Genomic DNA, 20,132 nt, shown 5'->3' with positions numbered 1-20,132 from the left:
AGAGCCTGAAGCCTGTTTCAGAGTCTGTGTCTCCCTCTCTCTCTGACCCTCCCATGCTCACGCTGTCTCTCTCTCTCTCTCAGAAATAAATTTTTTTAAAATGTTAAAAAAAAAACTTAAATAAATGAGAGAGAGAGAGTGAGGGAGAGAGGGAGAAGGAAAGGCAGGAGAGGATACATGACCTGCATTATTACGTGATGATGAATAAATGGACAAAAGAAAGGATAAGCAAATGCTCATTTGTGAACAACATGTTTTGCAAGATACAGAAAAAACATTTAAAAGAATGAATTTCAACCTAGGGACCACCAAACATATAGGCAACCGAAAACACCTAGAAAAGTCTTACACACGCCACAGACACTTGCTTTCCTAGAAGTCCAGTGTGCACGGGACGGGGAAGGGCATTAGCTGGAAACCATATGCAGCACGAGCAGCTCTTCCCGTCCAGACCCGACCCATCTAAGGAAAACGACCAAATCGATAGCATCGCCAGTTTTCTTTAGTCTGCACCCGTTATGAGCAAATCACGTAAGAAGAACGAAGCTCCTCTCATTCAAGTACATACGAGCACCAAGTGGCTTCACCCGTGGTTTTGTCACAGAGAGGTGTGTGCCGGCTGAGGGCAGCCTCCGTGGTTGTGCGACACGGCTGAAAATGCTGACGTCCGTCAGCTAGGTTCCCTCCGATGCCACCTCTGCCTACTCCCCGGGAACATAGGGGCCCCGGGCGACGACCATGCAAGGTGCCCACGGTGCGCTGCTCCTTCCGTCCCCCCCGCCTCCTAACGGAAGAGACTTCTCTGGCATCAGCAGGACGGCCAAGCACACGCACCAGGCCCCACAAGGAGGTGAACTTCGTCCAAGCTCTGGGCTCTCCGAAAACTATGGGAATCAGCCCAGTAGAGAGCCAGTTAGCAATAATGGACTCGCTTAACCCGGCCTGAATGATACCCAATTGAGAGGGTTTAAAAATAGAACCCAAGGGGCGCCTGGGTGGCTCAGTCGGTTGAGCATCTGACTTTGGGTCAGGTCACGGTCTCACGGTTCATGGGTTCGAGCCCCGCGTTGGGATCTGTGTTGACAGCTCAGAGCCTGGAGCCTGTTTCAGATTCTGTGTCTCCCTCTCTCTCTGACTCTCCCCTGCTCATGCTCTCTCTCTCTGTCTCTCAGAAATAAATAAAACTTAAAAATTTTTTTAAAATAAAAAATAAAAATAGAACCCAAAAGTAAAGGGAAAGGGAGAGAAAAGCAAGTGTCGGGCCAACAGCAACGCAAATCCACGCCCAGAGCAGGCAGGCGCTAAGCCACCACAGTACGATTTTGGCATAATTTTCAACAATCCTTTGTTAGTAATCATAAAATTATTTTGAAAAACTGTCAGTGTGTTCAGTAAGCTAGCTGGTACGCAGCCACGTTCATGCTGCCCGGCGGCAAGCGCGGCGCTTGAGCGAGGCTGCCAGGGCAAGGGCACTCACCCCCAGGGCCGGCAGCCTCTGCGTGCAGCTCACCGCCACCTTCAGCTTCCAGTCAGTTTCCCCATCGAGCTGGTCGGTGCGAATAAAACACGAACCTGGGGATGAGAAGAAAGTCCCAGAGTTACAGGTATTCAGGGCACAATTCTCCAGCAACTGGGACACAGGAATGAGGCTCTAGAGGCTCACGGAGACAGAAGTCCTGAAAAGGCTTCATTTACTTGGTTCACAAACGAGTGTGCTGAGAAGACACAGGTCATTAATGGATCACTCACCTCCGATGTGCTGTTCTTGCCTAGTAAGGCTTCATGCTAATTAGTGCTTTATTTTACAAAAACTGCATTGCCCATTTCTACCCTCAATTCATGTTCTGATAAAAAGAGAATAAATAAATACACAAAAATACCCAAGAGTATGTGCCAGAACTCCCAGCTGATCAACCACGGGACGGGACGCACAACACAAGAAGATACTAAATTACAAAATTCTGTTTACCCTTTGACCATGCTCTCACACCATTTCTCAGAACCTATACCAAACAAAGACGTGCACCAGGTGAGCCTGTCACATCGTCATGGGAACAAAGGGCTGTGAATCGGTGAAAAACAGGAGCACAGGCGGCAGGAAAAGACAGCCAAGACGGAAGATGGGGCACAGGTGGAGACGGGGGGGAGGGACAAAGGAAAGGGGGAGAGAAAGAGAACGAGAGGGACCTCAAATTCTCCTAACGATCCCTAGGGTGCACACGGCCAGGAGAATGAGGCAGTTTACAGACACTGCGTGGAAGAGCGTGGAACAGCACCTTCCCCTGAAGAGCCCGCTGGGAGAGGGAGGGGACATGCAGGTGTGGATGGGGGAGGGTGTCGCCATGCCTTTCTGAGTGCCCCCCGTTTTGCACTGCTGCCTCTGAAATCATACGTGTTTTACATGATTAAAAAAAGCAAATTACATCAAAGTCTAAAAACCAACCCCTAAGAGCAAACACATAAAGTAATATATTAGCAGTTTCATTACCAATGAATTCCAGGGACGTAAGGTTTTCAAAAGCTTACTTACAAAATCAACCAGATCCAGAAAGCCACCTCAGCCCGGGTGTGCCCTGGTGAATTAGGACAAGGACCTGTAGACAACTCAAGACCCCCAGGAGAGCCCGCACGGGACCTGTCCCACACGGCCCTCCCGACACAGAAGTGAGTCGCCCTCCTTGGACTTGCAAAGGCAAAAGAAAGACCCAGTGGGCCTGAAGACATGACACCAGCAACGGCCCCATCTGAGGGACTGACAGGACACGGACTGAAAAGCCATGAACACAGACTGAGGGTCCGTGGGCCTCCCGCTTGGCCCGAGGTACGCACGGTGGGGGTCCCGGAAGAGAGAGAGCAGGGCCAAGGGACCACCAGCTGGAGGGACAGTTCCTGAAGACCCCGCAGGCGTGACGAGCGCACGCATGTGAGCATCTGTGAAGCCCGCGGGAAGCCACGTGAGGTGAACGCAGACAGACCCGCTCTGAGACGCTGTAACCAGACTCAGGAGACAGAGAGAGAATCCTGAAAGCAGCAAGAGAGAAGAGAATCATCACACCCAAGGGACCCTCAGCAAGATTATCTGCAGATTTTTCATCAGAAACTTTGGGTTTAAAGAAAGTGCCAACACAGTCAAGACGCCACTGGAGAAAAACCCGCCACACGGGAATCCATATCCAGCAAGACTGTGCCGCACAGTGAGAGGGAGAGCAAGACGTTCCCAGACAAACACACGCCATGGCAGGTGGTGACCACCGACCTTTCCTGCAAGAACTGCTCCCAGGAGTAGTGCAGATGCAGGGACAGGACAGGAGACGGTAACCAGAGGCCGGGCGAGAGCTAAGGTCCTGGGGCAGGCCAGCACACGGGCGGGAGCTAAGATCCTGGGGCAAGCCAGCACACGGCCAGTGGCAGAAGCTGGCAGTATGGCCACAACAGTCTCTAACTTCACTTGGTTTTCTATAAGATTCACGGGATTAATAAACTTAAAGAAAAAAGAAACCATCACTCCAGAAGTTGGAATTATGTAATTCTGGCTTTTATGTTCACATCTTGCTTTCTACATAACCTAAAACAGTAATGCACTTAAAACAATTTTTAGTTTATGTTTTGGACACGTAATATACAAAATGTGATTCTGTGACATCCACGCCAAAGGGGGTTCGGAGCTGTGAAGGAGCCGTTTTGTGGGTCATCGAACCCAAGTTGGTACAAACTGAAATGAGGACCCTGTCACATCAGGGTGCTGAATGCCACTCCCACGGTGACCACAGCAAAAACAGCTCTAGAAGGGACACAAAATGCAGTGAGAAAGGGATTTAAACATTTCACTACAAAATATTAACCCAAACAGAAAATAACAATACAGGAAATGAGGACCAGAATGAGCTCTAAGGCACAGGGGAAACCACTTGCACAGTGAGAGAACTCCATCTTTGTCGTCACTTCAAGATGTCAGTGGACTGAGCTCCCCAAAGAGAGGCGGGCAGGATGAGTGACAAGGCACCGTCACCACGTGGGGATTGAGGGGGACTCCCTTCTGCTCCAGAGACACACAGAGGTTGAAAGAGGAAGGATGGCAAGAGGCGTCCAGTGGGACACAGAATGGCAGCTGGTCCCAGAACTAAACACCGAACTAGCAGATGAGGCAGCAGCTCCCTGCTGGGGACAAGCCCCCAGGAGCCGAGAGACACGTGTACGCCGTGCGCGCTGTGTTCCCACGGCGCCATCCACAGGAGCCAGGCACAGGCAAGCCTGCGTGTCCGCTGACAGGCGCACAGGTAAGGAAGGCGGCCTCCACGTACGCAGCGTTCCCGAGCCAGAAAGAGAAAGGAAAAGGTGTGACACAACACGGTGAACCCCGAGGACACCACGCTAAACGAAACGAGCCACGCGCACACACACAAATACTGCAGGACCCCACTTACACGAGGTTCTCAGGATCAGATCACACACACAGACGCAGAACGCAGGCTGCCAGAGGTGAGAGGAGGGAGGACCAGGAGCTACTTTTTAACGGACGCAGAGTTCCTGCTCTACACGGGGACAGGTGACGGGGACAGGTGACGGGGACACGTGACGGGGACACGTGACGGGGACAGCTGCACAACAAGGCGCACGTCCTGAACGTCACAAAGCCGCACGCTTACGCCTGGGTAAGAGGGGGCGATGCTGTGATTTATGACAAATGTGTGTATTTGGTCTCAGTCCACAATTCCTCGCTCTCTGCTCCCCAAACCCTCAGAATTTCCTAAGAGTAGAGAGTGATAAAGGTGTCATGTGTTAATGAAGGAGACTTCTCTCTGGACCCCACGCCAGGGCAGGGCTGTTGCCAGGATGGCCAAGCAGGTGATCAGACCTCTGTGGAGAGGGGAGGGTCTGGGGGCTGAACCAGCCAATGGCCAAGGATGTAATCGATCGTGGCGACCCAAAGAAGCCTCCATAACAATCCCAAAGGGCCGAGTTCAGAAGCTTCTCGACTGTGGACACCGGAGGCTGGGAAGACTGGCTGTCGGGAGAGGGCGCGGAAGCCCCCCGCCTCTCCCCAGACCCTTCCCTATGCATCTCTTCCTCTGGAGGTTGGGTCTTAGCCTCTGTCGTATCTTTTAAGGAACTGGTTCCCCTGAGCTCCGTGAGCCGCTGCAGCACATTGCTGGGACCTCAGAGGGCAGCCAGTTGGTCAGGAGCACAAGTGACAGCCCGGGACTTCTGACTGGTGTCCGAAGTCGGGGGTGGGGGGCATCTTACAGGCCGGAGCCCTTACTCCGCGGGATCTGACGCTGCCCCTGTGTGGACAGTGTCAGAATCCGCGGGGCCCTGCAGGTGTCCCGAGAACCACCCGATTCTGTGTGTGCGAACCCCTACCCCACGTTGGAACCGGGCCCGGGAACTCTAAAAGAGATAATAAATTTTATGTTATGTGTATTTTAACACAGTAACAAAAAGATACATTAAAAAATTAAAAGCATTCACCGGCTTTGTAAAAAGAGACTAGAAAACAGCAGTGACTGAGGACGTGCAGTGCCACAGACCAGCGGAGCCCAGAAAGCGGCCCCGGGAACACAGTCAGCTGCAGGAGACGAGCGAAACTCGCATCGTCGGGAAACGGAGCTGCACAACTAACCCCTACACAGGAAAACTGAGTCTAGACACAGACCTTATCTCCTGCAGAGAAACCAACTCTGAATGGGTCAGAGACCTAAATGTAAAATGCAGAACCATGAAGGTCCTGAAAGATAACACAGGAGAAAACCTAGGTGACCCCAGGAGGGGAGGGCCTTTTAGATACGGCACCGAAGACACGAGCCAAGAGAGAAACATGATCAGTAGGCATTCGTTAAAATTAAAAACTTCTGTTCTGCAAAAGACATTATCAGTAGAATTAGAAAACAAGCAACAGACTGGGAGGGAGAATATTTACAAAGTACACATCTGATAAAGGACCGTTATTCAACATATACAAAGAACTCTTAAAACACAACAATCAGAAAACAACACGATTAAAATATGGGCTAAAGACCTCAACAAAGAAGAAATACAGACGGCAAGGAGCACAGGAAACGGGGCTCCACGTTGTGCCGTCACTGGGGATACACGGCCACACGCTGACAGGGCATGGGCGGCGGGAGCTCGTGCTCACTGCCAGTGTGGACTCGGCATTGCACAGCTGCTGCGGAAGATAGCTTGCGGGCTTCTTGCAAACTAACCACAACCCAGCGCATAATCCGGCAGTACTGTGTGGCATTTACCCAAAGGAGGTGTGAGCGTAAGTAAAACTTACACGTGGATTTTAGATCAGCTTCTTTCATAACTGCCAAAACTCGGAAGCAACTAGGATGGCCTGCAATAAGTACACGAATGAACTGTGATCCATCCAGACAATGAATTACTCAGCACTAAGAGAAATGAGCCACCAGGCCATGAGAGACACAAGGAACCTTTCCGACGTCACTCAGTGAAAGAAGACGCCTGACAATGGCGTTCTGGAAAAGGCAGAATTAACAGAAGGGTCAGTGGTGCTGAGGGATGAACAGATGTAGCACAAAGGATTTCTACACACAACATCATTGAAGAAAACACTCTGTATGGGGCTGTACCGATACACGTCTTTATACGTCTGTGCAAGCCCACAGAACGCAAACCACCCAGAGAGGTGCCTAATGTAAACTCTGGGCTTTGGCTGGTGCACATCCATCAACGGTAACAAACGCACCACTCCGCTGGGGCGTGCTGATGAGGGAGCAAGCTATACATGTGTGCGGACGGGGCTCACAGGGGAAATCTCTGTCCCTTGTTCTCATTTTGTTTGTAACCCTAAAACTGCTCTATGAAAATAATGTCCAGGGCTCCCTGGGTGGCTCAGTCAGTTAAGCATCCGATTCTTGATCTCAGCTTGTCTTGATTTTAAGGTCGTGAGTTGAAACCCCTCACTGGTCTACATGCTGGGCATGAAGCCTACTTAAAAAAAAAAAGTCTAAAAATATATTTAAAAATGCATTCAGATTAACATAGAACATGTCAACTAAACTCTTGTACAGTTGATCCTTAAAGGGATCCACTTATACAAGAATTTTTTTAAAATAAGTACAGTATAATACTATAAATGCATTTTCTTTTCCTTATTAATAGTCTTTCTTTTTATTTAAAGAAAAAATTTTAATGTTTGTTTATTTTTGGGAGAGACAGATAAAGACAGAGCTCGAGTTGGGGAGGGTCAGAGAGAGAGGGAGACACAGGATCTGAAGCAGCTCCAGGCTCTGAGCTGTCAGCACAGAGCCCGACGCGGGGCTCGAACCCATGGACCGTGAGATCATGACCTGAGCTGAAGTTGGATGCTTAACCGACTGAGCTGCCCAGCTGCCCCATCTTACGATGTTCTTAATAACATTTTTCCTCCAGCCTACTTTCCTATAAGAACACAGAACACAGAACACACACACACACACACACACACACACACACTAGTTAAGTGTGGGGGAGTCCACAGTTATACATGGATTTTCAGCTGCAGAGGGGCAGGCGGGGTAGTGGTGGTAAGTGGCCCTATGTTGTTCAAGGGTCAGCTGTACGAACTGCAGGGAAGCAGAACTGCACTACAGAAGCCACATTTGAGTGCCTACAGAGAGGGAGGCTCCCTCCAATCACACTTTGCTCATACCCGTTTCAGGGCTCCACTCCCCTGCCCGCCCCCATCAGCTGCATGGACATGACGCGCCCATCCCACGGAGCTCACGCCACGGCAGCTGCTGGCCGGTGGCACTTGCTCTCCACCCGAGCAGCTCGTTTCATCAATAACCTACGTCACAGCCTTCCCCTCGCATCCAAGAAAGACTACAGCAAGGCAGAAAGCTCACATAAGTGCTGGTTCCCACAGTACCGCGACTTGCCTTGCTGGTGTTGACGGCATAACGTTAAGCGTCCTGGGTGAGAGAGGTTTTAACTTTGAAGGAAGATACAGCAATTGTAAGATGACTGCTGGAGGGACAGAGGCGAACAGCCATATAAGGCACACGGCAGCTCGCAGGCTGCCATCACCCAGCGGAAGGCGAGCCTACAACTTCCCGTGTGCTGGCTTCTAGGCTGCGCAGAGCCGGACGGCAGAACCCAGAGGCGCCAGTCGTGTTTCCTGACACCCAACAGACCTGTTAAAGACCACTTATCCGTACAGCAGCTGAAATAACACGGCTACTTAACAGTTTAAACTTTAAAAATAATTTAAAATGATTAAAATACACTATTAGATATTTATAATTAAAATAAAAATGAAACTGAATAGCGGTGGGAGATTGTAAATGATGATATGTTAAGAATAAATTTATCACTATCTTTAAAAATGTAAATAAAGACCTGATGGAGATTTTACAGAAAATGTCTAGAAATATTCACTAAGAATTTCTGATAGAACGAAAAAGTAATGCCACCAACTTCTACTGTAAATCACAGGTATGGCTATGCTTTTTTCAACACGGGTTTCTGTGTGATACTGCCCTGATACGCATATTCAATATTCACTACTGCCCTCAGTAGGGTTACAGTCTAATCATTAGAGGAGCAAATAAGCGAAACCAGAAGGAATGAGAAGTCCTGGCAGACACACACAGTACGGGGTTGACAAGTGAGCCAGACTCAACGTCCTTAACCCAGAACCCACACGTAACTGTCTGGAGTGACCCAGCGTCCTATTCTAGAAATCAGATGGGCAGAACGAGTGTCACAATGGCACCACGAGGTCTGCCTGACTCCAACACAGACATGCGGCCACAGGAAGCCCACCACGGCAGAACAGTCAGTGCTCTGAACCATGGTGCGCAATCGTCAACGTTTCATTTCGCTGCTGGCTGCTGCTTAGGCATGTGTTTATTTTTTAGTGACTTGGCTGACTTAATTCTGTGAGGTCCACTTCCCCTGCAGCAGGGACACTCTCCACGTCCCTGGCCAGATTTGTACCCCTGGCTTTCTGGGGGCTACTCCTGGTCCCACATAAACTTCCTGTTGGTCAAAGGTGGTATCTGAATTCACGAAGTCACATTTTCAGCCTCTACCACTGGATGCATGTGGCTCGGAGGCCACTCCCCCGATTCAGAAGTTCATTCGTGATCCTGCCCCACGTTCAGTCGGGGACAGACCAGCAGCTTAGAGGTTCTCTGCACCCACTCCTGGGACCACGGCTGTGTTTCTGGCATACGTACAATCTTCTAGACCAACAGGGAGGCCTGGTATTGTACTTCTAAGCTGGGCTTCGCAGGAGCCACCACTGGAGTGAGCAGCACATCCGGACCAGGTGCTCAGGGCCCCCGAGCCAGACAAGCCTCTGACTCTGCTGATCAAGGTGTGTCCTGCAGAAGCCTTCCGGACCGCCCCACTCTGACCACTCCCAAGCAGAGCAGCCTCGCACCCGCGTGCAGTGATGGGTGTGATCCCGTGGGTCCTCCTGGCTGACTCTTTCCCTGGTTCTCGAGGTGAAATTTCTCGCCAGGCTCTGTGTCCCTTATTGGTGTATATCAAGGACCCTCCCTTTGAACAACTGGCCACCACGCTCTCCACTGTTGCCAACACCACCCTTGGGCATGAACGTCCAGAAGTTCCAGAAGGTCTGTTCCACAGAGAGAGCTGCAGAGATCTCTGGCCCGAGGCAACGGAGATGCGACTGGGACAGCAGCGTGTAAGCAGGCGCTGGGGCTGGAGAGACTGTGGGAGCCCCTCCAGGCCCGCTGCTTCTGCCCTACAAGCCAGCCGGCCGGGTAATAGCTGGGGTCTGACTACACCCAGCTTGTCGAAATCCAGCAGAGCTCTCCTCTCTGAGTGGGAGCTGCTCAGCAGAGGGGAGGCCCCGTGCACTGGGCCTGGGGAAATGAGTGACTAATGGATCCTCCTTGCTGGAGCAGGAAGACGGAGCCCGGCCCTGAACCTCAGGCTGCACTGGCTGCACTGGCTTAGAGTAGAAGCTTCTCCCCATGGAGTCAAATTCCAGAGCATCAATCTGTTCTTACTGAGAAAGATCTCTGAGGAACAATAAAACAATTGCTCTCAAAAGACACATATCTCAACTCTGAAAATTATCTTAGGATTCTCAATGAATCAATGAAAATGAGTCAATGAAAAAAACAGTCCTCTAGTGGTTTTCTGCCAGGGGTGATTCTGCCTCCAGAGGATACTTGGAACCTTCTGGAGACAGTGCTTGTTCTCAGAAGTGGGCAGGGAAGGTGGGTGCTACTGCACGTGGTGACCGGAGGCTGGAGTGGGCTCAGCACCCTGTGTGAAGACACAGGTGGCCCCAAACGTGAGCGGCGCTCCAGGAGGGGCTCCTGGTCCCGGGGCCGGGCTTCCGCAGTCGGGGGACGGGCCTCAGGCTGAGCACCGGCACTGTGTCTCACCAACGCTCCCTGTGCAGTGACCCCACGTCACGAAGGCTTTCGTCCGCACAGTGGGAGAAATCAGATCTTCCTTACAGCTGTCTTGTAAACCCAGGGGAATCTACTAGAGTCTGTCAGTGAGCGGGACACCAGGGACTTAGGATTTAGCTAACTACCTCTCAAACTTGGGGTCACGGTTAAGGCAGACAGGTAAGAATGTGACTGCACAGAGCTTGGTCCAGCACACCTCTCCCATGACGTCCAAGACTACACGGCGTCTGTGCGCCAGCCTCACTCCACACAGGCCCCCGAGGAGCCGCGCTCTGCCACCACGAGCACTTCCTCTCACTGCTCTTCTCCGCCAGCCAGGGCACTCAGCTAATCAGCTCACGGTCTTAGGTGTGCCCCACGTAAACCCCTCACCAATTACACTGCAGTCCTTTGCGCTGCTCTCTGCCACGGGCATCAGTGCTGCCCACAGGACCCAGGGGTTCCCAGAGGCGAGGCCACTGTCTCGAGGCCCAGTGAGACCGGCGGTGGGCAGACGCTTTCCAAATCACCCATCGTACCAAGCGAGGACTCCTCCAAGAGACCTCTGTCTGACCACATGCACTTTACATAAATAAATTCTGTTACGCATTACTTGTCAGACGACCTACTGCAAGGAGAGTATTTTCTATGAATTGAATTCAGCCAGAAAGGAATACAAGAAAATCTGCAGTGGGTGTTATTTTAGACAGTTTTTACAAACTTAACTACACACAGGACTGTCTACGTGCGGGCGCGAGCTCGTGCCAGCTCTGTGACGCACGTGACCGCGCAGGGACTGGAGCCTCCTGACACGCACTGTGAGGCATCCCGCAGGCAGCTCTGCTGCAGGGCTGCCTCCTCACGTATGAGATAGTGGTAAGGGAGATGCGCGAGTGTCTTAAATTTCTAACATTTTGTGTTTCTAAAAGTGAGACTAATCCCTAGATCTCTATAAACTTATTAAACACCGGAAGCAATGTAGCTGCCTGTCTTTAAAGAGGAAGGGAATTCCTGCTTTAAAAATCTAGAGACAATAGACATATTACTAATCCTCCAGGTTAACATTCCTATCCTTGCAGTAACTGATAGGATTTAAAAAGGGAGAATGAACTGTGGCAAAATCAGAAGAATGGCCAACCTGACGGGTCCCACACTAGTTGTATCTAATCACGTTTAGCAGCAAACACTAGCTACAATGGATGCCGGGGAGCGCTTGGCAAAAATGAATTATTAAATTGGTCTGCTCATATCCTGTTACAGACTTCTTATGAATACTTGATTTTATTTTGTATAATTGACAAGAGCTGACAGGAAAGGACAGGTTTAATGACAATCAAATTAAGATCAGCCGGGCTACGTGCCACAGCGGAGAGCTGCAGCAAGCAGTGATAAAGTAACTGACGGGACGCGAGGAGCCAGAGCACGGCAGTCTGTCAGAGACCGTGATAAGTTATCCTGTAATACTAGCAGACTGCCTGCAACAGCTCGCGAATCCAATAGCTCTCACAGAGACGGGTACAGTATGTGCCCCACAAAAGAAAGATAGATATTGACTTTGCATATGTAACACCAGATCGTTTGCCACTAAACTTAATTTCTAAATCATTTATATGACTTAATGACTCTGCATGAAATTTTTAAGCCTGTGGGAAGACGAATGGCACCAAGAGAGAATGTGGACGAGCACAGTGTCATTCACCTGCCACTGGCCCACTACCAGGTGACAGCTGAGCTACTAAAATATGTCCCCAACACTTAAACTATAACGTCATCACTTAGGAGACAAGTGAGAAAGATATTGGCATTTATAAGAGATTGATGAAAATTAGTTCTAAAGCATTAATTTCTCTTAATACCACTAAAATAATTGTGTGCATTCAGGAGATATTTGATCTGAATTAAGAAACTGATGAAGCAATTGAGTAATTGGAATTTAAGCCATCAGTCCCCAGATCCATCAACAGCTTCATCTGCATTTGAAACAATCAAGCTGGCAGCCCCAAGGACCGTCCAGTGTCAGCAGCAGTCAGTGTCCAGCAGCCCCGGGGAGTGCCCGGCGTCAGCACGCGGTCTGTGTCGGGCAGCCCTGGGGACCGTCCAGCAGCCCCAGGGAGCACCCGGCATCAGCACGCGGTCAGTACGACACCACAGAGAGGCTCCCTGAGCTGTGCTGACAAACACGAACCTCACCTGCCCAAGCCCAGACACCGCGGAGGCTGAAGACATGTATACGGGCTAGAGTTTGAAGATTTTTATTGTAAGAGACAACCTACTATCAGATTTTTCTGAACTGAAACTGCAAAGTAATGAAGTAATATCAATGGTGTAGTATCAATTTGGTTATCTACACAAAAAATTCTAACTAGATGTACTTTTGAAAATGAGACAATTACAAAAACTTAAAATAATTAAAGTCATAGAAACAGAACTTCCAAAGAAATTCTAAGAATTCCTGAGAATTCTTGATGTAAAGCAATATTATGACACACAATTTATCCAGCTGGGAAGCTACTGCGTCCATTTTATAAACAGAAAAAAAATAGCATGAAATTGCAATCTGACATTTTAATGTCTGCATTATCTATAGCTGTGATGGTTTTAACAATTTAAATGTGATAGAAAAAAATAAGAAAACTAAGGAATATAATAGAACTGTAGGCTTAGACTACAGTAAGGTCCTAACTCAGATCTGTTAATAACCTTCCAGGAATATGTGAAATAAAAAATTTAGCATATGTGCATTTTAATTATGTACATTTTTCTGGGGAACAAGGTGATTAATTCCTAAGATTCTCAAAGACACCCAGGGCCTCCACAATATTTAGTCTCATTACACCACAGAGGGCGCTACTCCCCACAACATGAAATACAAGGGAAAAGTTGAGGGAAATAAAATGTTTTTAAACTTTTTTTTAAATGTTTTTTATTTATTTCTGAGAGACAGAGACAGCGTGAGCAGGGGAGGGTCAGAGAGAGAGGGAGACACAGAATCTGAAACAGGCTCCAAGCTCTGAGCTAGCCTTCAGCACAGAGCCCGACATGAGGCTCAAACCCACAAACCATGAGATCATGACCTGAGCCAAAGTCGGACACTTAACCGACTGAGCCCCCCAGGCACCCCAAGAAAATGTTTTTTAAAACATCATCGATCTGGATGTAATGTTATTTATCCAAAGCCAAAATAATGAAGAGTATCTCATTTTGCATAACGCTCTAATATTCTATCTCTGTTTTGCTGCCTAAACAATGATACAGTGAAAACATCATTCAGAGGCGGAAGAACGTCTAAAAATGCTGTTGGTCATGGGACCTTCAATAAGGCACTGACACTGTTCAGCTCTCAGATTCCTCCTCCGAAAAATGGACATTTCTCATTATCTTCCAGCTTTAAAATGCTGGGTTTTCTTCCCCTTTTATCTCCTAACACAAACTATATAATCTATTTCTTTTAAGTTATCTAAATGCCATTTCCTTATTTGGGATAATCTTTTTTTTTTAAAGTTTATTTATCTCGAGAGAGAGACAGAGAGCGAGCGAGAGTGCATGTGCTAGCAGGAGAGGGGCACAGAGGCACAGAATCCCAAGCAGGCTCCACACTGTCAGCGCAGAGTCCAGATGCAGGGCTTGATCCCATGACCCTGAGATCCCTGAACTGAAACCAAGAGTCGACTCTTAACCGACTATCTACCCAGAAGCCCCCAGGTTAACATTCTTAATCCCACATATATTTCCACCGCAAAAACTAAAAGCGCAATTAACGTAAATGCATCTCTCGGGGGCGCCCTGGAGGCTCAGTCAGTTAAGCGTCCAACTCAGGTCACAATCTCGCTGTTTGTGTGTTCGAACGTTGGGCTCTGTGCTGACAGCTCAGAGCCTAAAACCTGGTTCAAATTCTGTGTCCCTCTCTCTCGCTGCCCCTCCCCTGCTCACACTCTGTCTCTCTCAAAAATAAATATTAAAAAAAAAATTTAAGGCATCTCTCAAGCACAAACACTGTAGCTATTTATTATATTAAATTCGTTTAGAAACAAAGACAAACACGTCCTAAGTAGGAAGTGTAAGCAGGAAGGCAGTGTGAGAGTCCCCGCAAATCCACTGCTCCGTAACTTTAATGGGAACATCAGTGAAAACTATCAAAGGCCACCTTTCCAGAACTCTGGAGAAGCAGAGACTTGCGACAGTGCCAGGCGCATTTACGCAGACACACGGCTACGCTGGGCTGAGAGGAAGCCGTGCAGCGTGGTCTTCCCCCATTCCCAAACCGTCTCCCCCTGCCCCACGGCTCCACAGGAGCCGAGGAAACTAGCAGCCCCCCGAAGGGGGCAAATCACGGCTGCGGCTCTTCAAACCCAAGCCCAGAGGACTGTCATCCCCTGACCAAGCAGGGCGTGCCTGGATGAGCAGTGCTGTCCCTGGGCTGTGGCAGGTGTGGAGTGTCACCGCTTCCTCTGGTGGAGATGAAGCCGCGGTAAACAAGAAGCTAGCCAAAAAACTAAAAGAAAACCAGGAAAAATCAGATGACCTGAAGGAGGCTTTGAAAACTCCTATCACATTCCCAGGAGCCTAGAAGCCAGCTGCCCGCGCAGAGCTGCACAGGCGCCCAGGACCACCCGATCGGCCGTCATCACACGCCTGGGAGACCCCGGGGCTCTGCACGGGCAAGAAGCGCAGCAAAGGCAGAGTTAGAGGTACACCCTGCAGTCGGGGCGCTCAAACATTTCTGTCACAGAGGTTCGTGGTCGGGGAAGGGGAGGGGGGCTCAGTCCCACAGGCCTCCAGGACCCAGGCTGACGGCTTCCGCACGCAGCTTTCCGACATGGCCCTACGGCCTCGGACACGAGCCGGCGCTGGGAACAGAAGGGTCCAAGGCTGCGGAGGAGGCTGAGCCCAGGCCTGGGCGCACGCGGCTGCCAGCCGTCCTCCTCCGGCCAGAGCTCAGGGCACAGCCTGGAGAGGGGGTCGAGCCGTATTTCTGAAAAGAAAGGGAAATGGGAAGGACCAAACTGCCGGGAAGTAACACGCAGTCAAGTAAATGGGTCCAGCGCACTCGCGCGTCAGGCGCGTTGGCAGAGCGGCAGCACAGCGTAAATAACCTTAACGACAGTCGTTAGGTGAAAACGTTTTCTTTCCCTTAAAAAGACACTGTTTATATTCCAAGAAAAACCTCAGCTAACCACTCTCGCACCTGGCTGGCTCTGCATGCGCTAGATCTCGGGGACGTGAGTTCAAGCCCCACGCCGGGTGTAGAGATTTCTTAAATAAATAAACTTAGAAAACAGTTTTTGGGGCACGTGCCTGGCTCAGGTCATGGAGCATGCAACTCGATTGCGGGAATGTAAGTTCGAGCCCCACGTTTGATACAGAGATGACTTGAAAATAAAATTTAGGGGCGCCTGGGTGGCTTAGTCGGTTGAGCGTCCGACTTTCGCTTGGGTCATGATCTCGCGGTTCGTGGGTTCGAGCCCCGCGTCGGGCTCTGTGCTGACTGCCAGCTCAGAGCCTGGAGCCTGTTTCAGAGTCTGTGACTCCCTCTCTCTCTGACCCTCCCCTGCTCATGCTGTCTCTCTCTCTCCTAGAAATAAATAAAACATTAAAAAAAATTATAAAAAAAAAAAAAAAAAAAAAAAATTAAAAAAAAAAAAAAAGAAAATAAAATTTAAAAAAAGAAAGAAAAATTAACAACTCTCAAATTTAACTTTGTTCTTCCAAGGTTTCACACTACAAATGGTGACACCTATGCTGAGCTTCCTATAAAAATAGTGCTCATTTACTCAACAGAGTCAGAGACGTAAGCAGAAGGAGCTTGGATATTACTGGATGGACCTCCCATCATTTCAGACACGATGAAAACGCGTGACCACACGGCTAGCTCCGCAATTCAGAACTGGCCAAAGCAGACGGAGTTCAGGTCTCGAGATTTCCAACATTCGTTTTTTCTCCTTGACCCCACGAGGCTCCCATTTCGTCAGCCCTTTCCAGCTTCCTCCTACTGGTGAAAGCTCCGCCACAGGAGCAACCATTTATTCGGTGAAGCCCACTGCCACTCACCGAAGCAAATGGTCTGCTTCCTCTCTTGTCCCCCCCATGCCCCCCTCCACACACAGAGCCTATAGTTCTTACGTTACCTATATAATCACAGTATTACTGGCAAGGTGTGTCCGTCCATGTGACTTCTTCGAAGGGAACAAAACTTGCTCCCTTCGGATCCTAAGAGACAAGGAGTGCCTGGCACATGACGTAAATAAATGTTTGCTGAATTAATAAAACTGCAAATACAGAATAGCAATCAAGTTTCAAGCAATAGTATCGTTAATTACTTAGATATCAATACAAATTTGAATGAAAATACTCATTTGATACAAAGATTGTGATAGGATTATACTTTGTTAACAAACAAACAGTGAAGACCATCATTTTAAATACCAACAGTTAAATGTGATTTAGAATTAATGAATTTAATGTATTACCACTCAAAGAAAACTTTATTTTTAAGAATAAATTTTTACCTTTCAAAATTAAAACGCTAAAATACTAAATGATCAGCAATTTAAATACACATTAAAAATACCTGCTTTTTCTGACGTCCTAAGAAATACCATGTCCGATGGAATTCTTTGATTCTGCAGAGAGTAATATAAAATACTAATTATATATATGCAAGTTTATAAAGTAACATCATTCCATTACAAAGCAGAAATAGCTAGCAGAAACTCTCTAAAAAACGTTATAATTAAAATTTATACTAAAGCAATTAACATTAATGATTTATATAACGATTTGTTTAATTTATATTCAAACTCATTCTTTAGTTAGGCTTTTCTACAATTTTTCTGTTAACAAACCATGAAAATACCATTTGTGATGCCTTGAAAACTACTCCATTTCTGAAAAATGTTAAATATTGCCTTTTCTTTGGCCTCTTTCTTATCTGAACTTGTGCGTGCAAGACAGAAGCTTCTGCCCTAGAAAAAATTACATCCTCCCTATTAGACCAAATAACCCTGGAAAGTGAGGCCAGGGCTCTTCCAAGATCCAACACAAATCAGAAAATATCATAAATAAAGTATTTACTAAATATTGAATGAATAAACGTACAACTGAGCAAACAAAAATCCCACAAATCTGGGAGAAATTCTTTTACAAAGCAGAAAAGGACAAAAACTCAATGGTACAGTATAGCATATAAAAACTTTTACAAGTATTCACTATTCCTACATTTATTTAATCATTACTAACAATTCTATCAATTGGGAAAGCTGTATCAAACTACAGAAAAATAAGTAGTAAGAACACTTCACATAATGTCATGAAGTACTTATGTTTTTTGAGACCTAAGGAAAGATCCACCCACACACGCTAAGAACTGGCTGACTTGTCTCTGAACAAGCAATACAAACAGAAGCTGTGAAAGCTGAGAACAATATGCTGTGGGATAAAGCTGCTTCCAACAATGAACAAAGAAGATCAAGTACTAAGGTCTAAAGAAGTCTTAGGTCAAAAAGGAAATCACAATGGAAATTAGAAAATATTTTTAACTGAATGATAATAAAACCTCAACACAGCAAAGTGTATGAACCATTCTCCCAATGCGAAGGAAAACGTTAAGAGGAAAATATATACAATTAAATGCACACAACATAAAAGGGAAACTAAAAATAGAATCTAAATATCCACTTGAAAGCAGGGTGAAAAAAGCCAATGAGCCCCAAAGGAAGTACAAGGATGTAAGCAAATACAAAAGGAAAAATTAATGACACAGAAAACAAGTATACATACGTATAAGTAATGATCAGCAAGAAAGTGTTTTTAAAATATGCCCATTTCAGTAATAAGAAAAATTAACATTAGACTATAATAACAGATGAGCAAGTCAGGTTCTCTCAACAAAAACACTATCAAACATTACTAAGAGAAGTTAAATAAAACCTAAATACACAGAACACATCCTGTTCCAAAATCAGAACGCAAAGATGTCAGGTGTCCATCAACTGATCTTTCTGTTTAACACAAACCAATCAAAATCTTAACATGACTTTTGGGAGGAACTGACAAGGTATTCCCAATATTTACTGGGAAATGCAAAGGCCAAGAATGAATAAGACAAATGTGAGAAACAAGGAAGGCTGAGTCTACAGTATAACAAAACTAAAATATCAAACTAGAGCAATTATGACAAAACGGTATTCCGCGAAGACAGACTGGTCTACTGATGTGCCCGCGGAGACACCGCAAGCCCGGCCCGCAAGCTCCTGAGCGCCAGGTTAATGAGAAAGGTGCCACTGCTGACCAATAAGGAAAACTCTGGTCTTTTCGCAAAAGGGTTGAGAAACGTAGGAATCTACAGGAGATGACGGGAGAGAATACCAAAGTTCTATGTCAGTCACAACATAAAAATCCTTCCCAAATGAATTCGGCTTCTAAATGTCAAAGTCAAAGCAATAAAGCCCTAAAAGATAATACAGAATATTTTGACAACTTTTTGACAAACCTAACAAGACTCCTTTTCCACAATCAAAAATTTAAAGAACAAAACAAAACAAAAAGCCCCAACTAATTATAAATGAAAAGACTAATAAAGTGGACTTCATCAAAATTAAGAGTATCTGTAACAAGGCACATCAGTGAGGAAAAAATTATTTGCAGCATATTGCTAACAAGAGACACCTAACCAGAATACATAAAGGCCTAAAACCTGATACAAAAGGGATAAATAACTTAGAAGAACAATAGCAAGTGCTTTTCATAGGCTCTTCCCAAACAAGAAAGATATCCAAAATCATATGAAAAGGTGCCCAATCTTACTACTCTTCAAGAAAATGCACGTCAAAACCACAACTACCACACGCATACTGGAAATGCTAAATCACCAAGGCTGATTTGCCACGTGCTGGCAAACGTGAGCGTCGGGAAGTCTTACACGCAGCTCACTGGAGTAGAGCTGAGAACTGGTTACAATACCTTGCAAACTCATTTGCAAGGAGAACATGCCCGAACCCCCAATTCCACTCCTTGGGCACATATGCAATAGCAACGTGTGTACAACTGAGCCAAAAGGCAAGAGTCAAGTGTGACACAGAACTGTCACTTCTAACAGGCCAAACTAAGATCCAGAGATCCACCAACAGTAGAACGGACAGAAGGCACAGTGCCTGACAGCTTAACAGGGGACTGTGGCCACAGGAGACGCAGGGACGAAGGTCACCAGCGAGTACTGGGCCACAGAAGAGCCCATCCAAATATATCCGCCACCCCAATTTTCTAGGCACCCCTGTCAAAGATCAATTCACCACTAACTAAAGGCTTTATCTCCGACTTGCAACTCTGAATTTATGCCAGGTCCGTGCCTGTCTAGACAGCCGTAACTCTGAGTAAAGTTCTGAAATGGAAAAGTATGAATGCTACCATTTTACTCCTCTCTGTCAAAACTGTTCTCACTATTCTGGGTCCCTTGTATTTCCACATGAATTTTAGAATCAGCCTGTCACTTTCTGCGAAGAAGTCGGCTGGGGTGTCAGAGGGGCAGACGGGGTCTGTAGGTCAGCCTGTGGAGTGCTCCCATTTCAACAGGACCCGTACTTCTAATCCATGGACACAGGACGTCTTTCCCTGTAATTAGGACTTTGTAATAGGTTCCCACACTGCTTTGTAGTTTTCAAGTACACAGTCTGCACTGTTTTTAGCTTTATTCCTTTTAAATGTATGTTTACTTTGAGAGAGGGAGAGAGGGAGAGAGGGAGGGAGGGAGGGAGGGAG

The 20,132-nt window shown here is 47.3% G+C and overlaps 1 protein-coding gene across 7 annotated transcripts in view; it reads right to left on the bottom strand.

Annotated features, from left to right (window-relative positions):
- The window catches only part of ATP9B (ATPase phospholipid transporting 9B (putative)), a 226,465-nt gene that overhangs the window by 131,264 nt on the left and 75,069 nt on the right, over window positions 1-20,132 (bottom strand). For 6 of the 7 annotated variants that reach the window (XR_005530783.1, XR_005530782.1, XM_039245815.1 and 3 more), the window contains 2 exons: window positions 16,948-16,999; window positions 1,478-1,572 (listed from right to left, as the gene is read on the bottom strand). Coding sequence is in view for 5 of the 7 variants with exons in the window: in XM_039245815.1 (XP_039101746.1) it covers window positions 1,478-1,572; window positions 16,948-16,999 (147 nt within the window). In the remaining 2 variants the exon portion in view is untranslated. The remainder of the gene's footprint in view (window positions 1-1,477; window positions 1,573-16,947; window positions 17,000-20,132) is intronic. The other variant, XM_039245816.1, reaches the window with a different exon arrangement.

The sequence above is a fragment of the Hyaena hyaena genome, unplaced genomic scaffold (assembly GCF_003009895.1).
Source record: "Hyaena hyaena isolate Hyena2069 unplaced genomic scaffold, ASM300989v1 scaffold_267, whole genome shotgun sequence".
In the NCBI taxonomy this organism is placed as follows: domain Eukaryota; kingdom Metazoa; phylum Chordata; class Mammalia; order Carnivora; family Hyaenidae; genus Hyaena; species Hyaena hyaena.
This window is presented reverse-complemented; position numbering and strand designations above follow the sequence as displayed.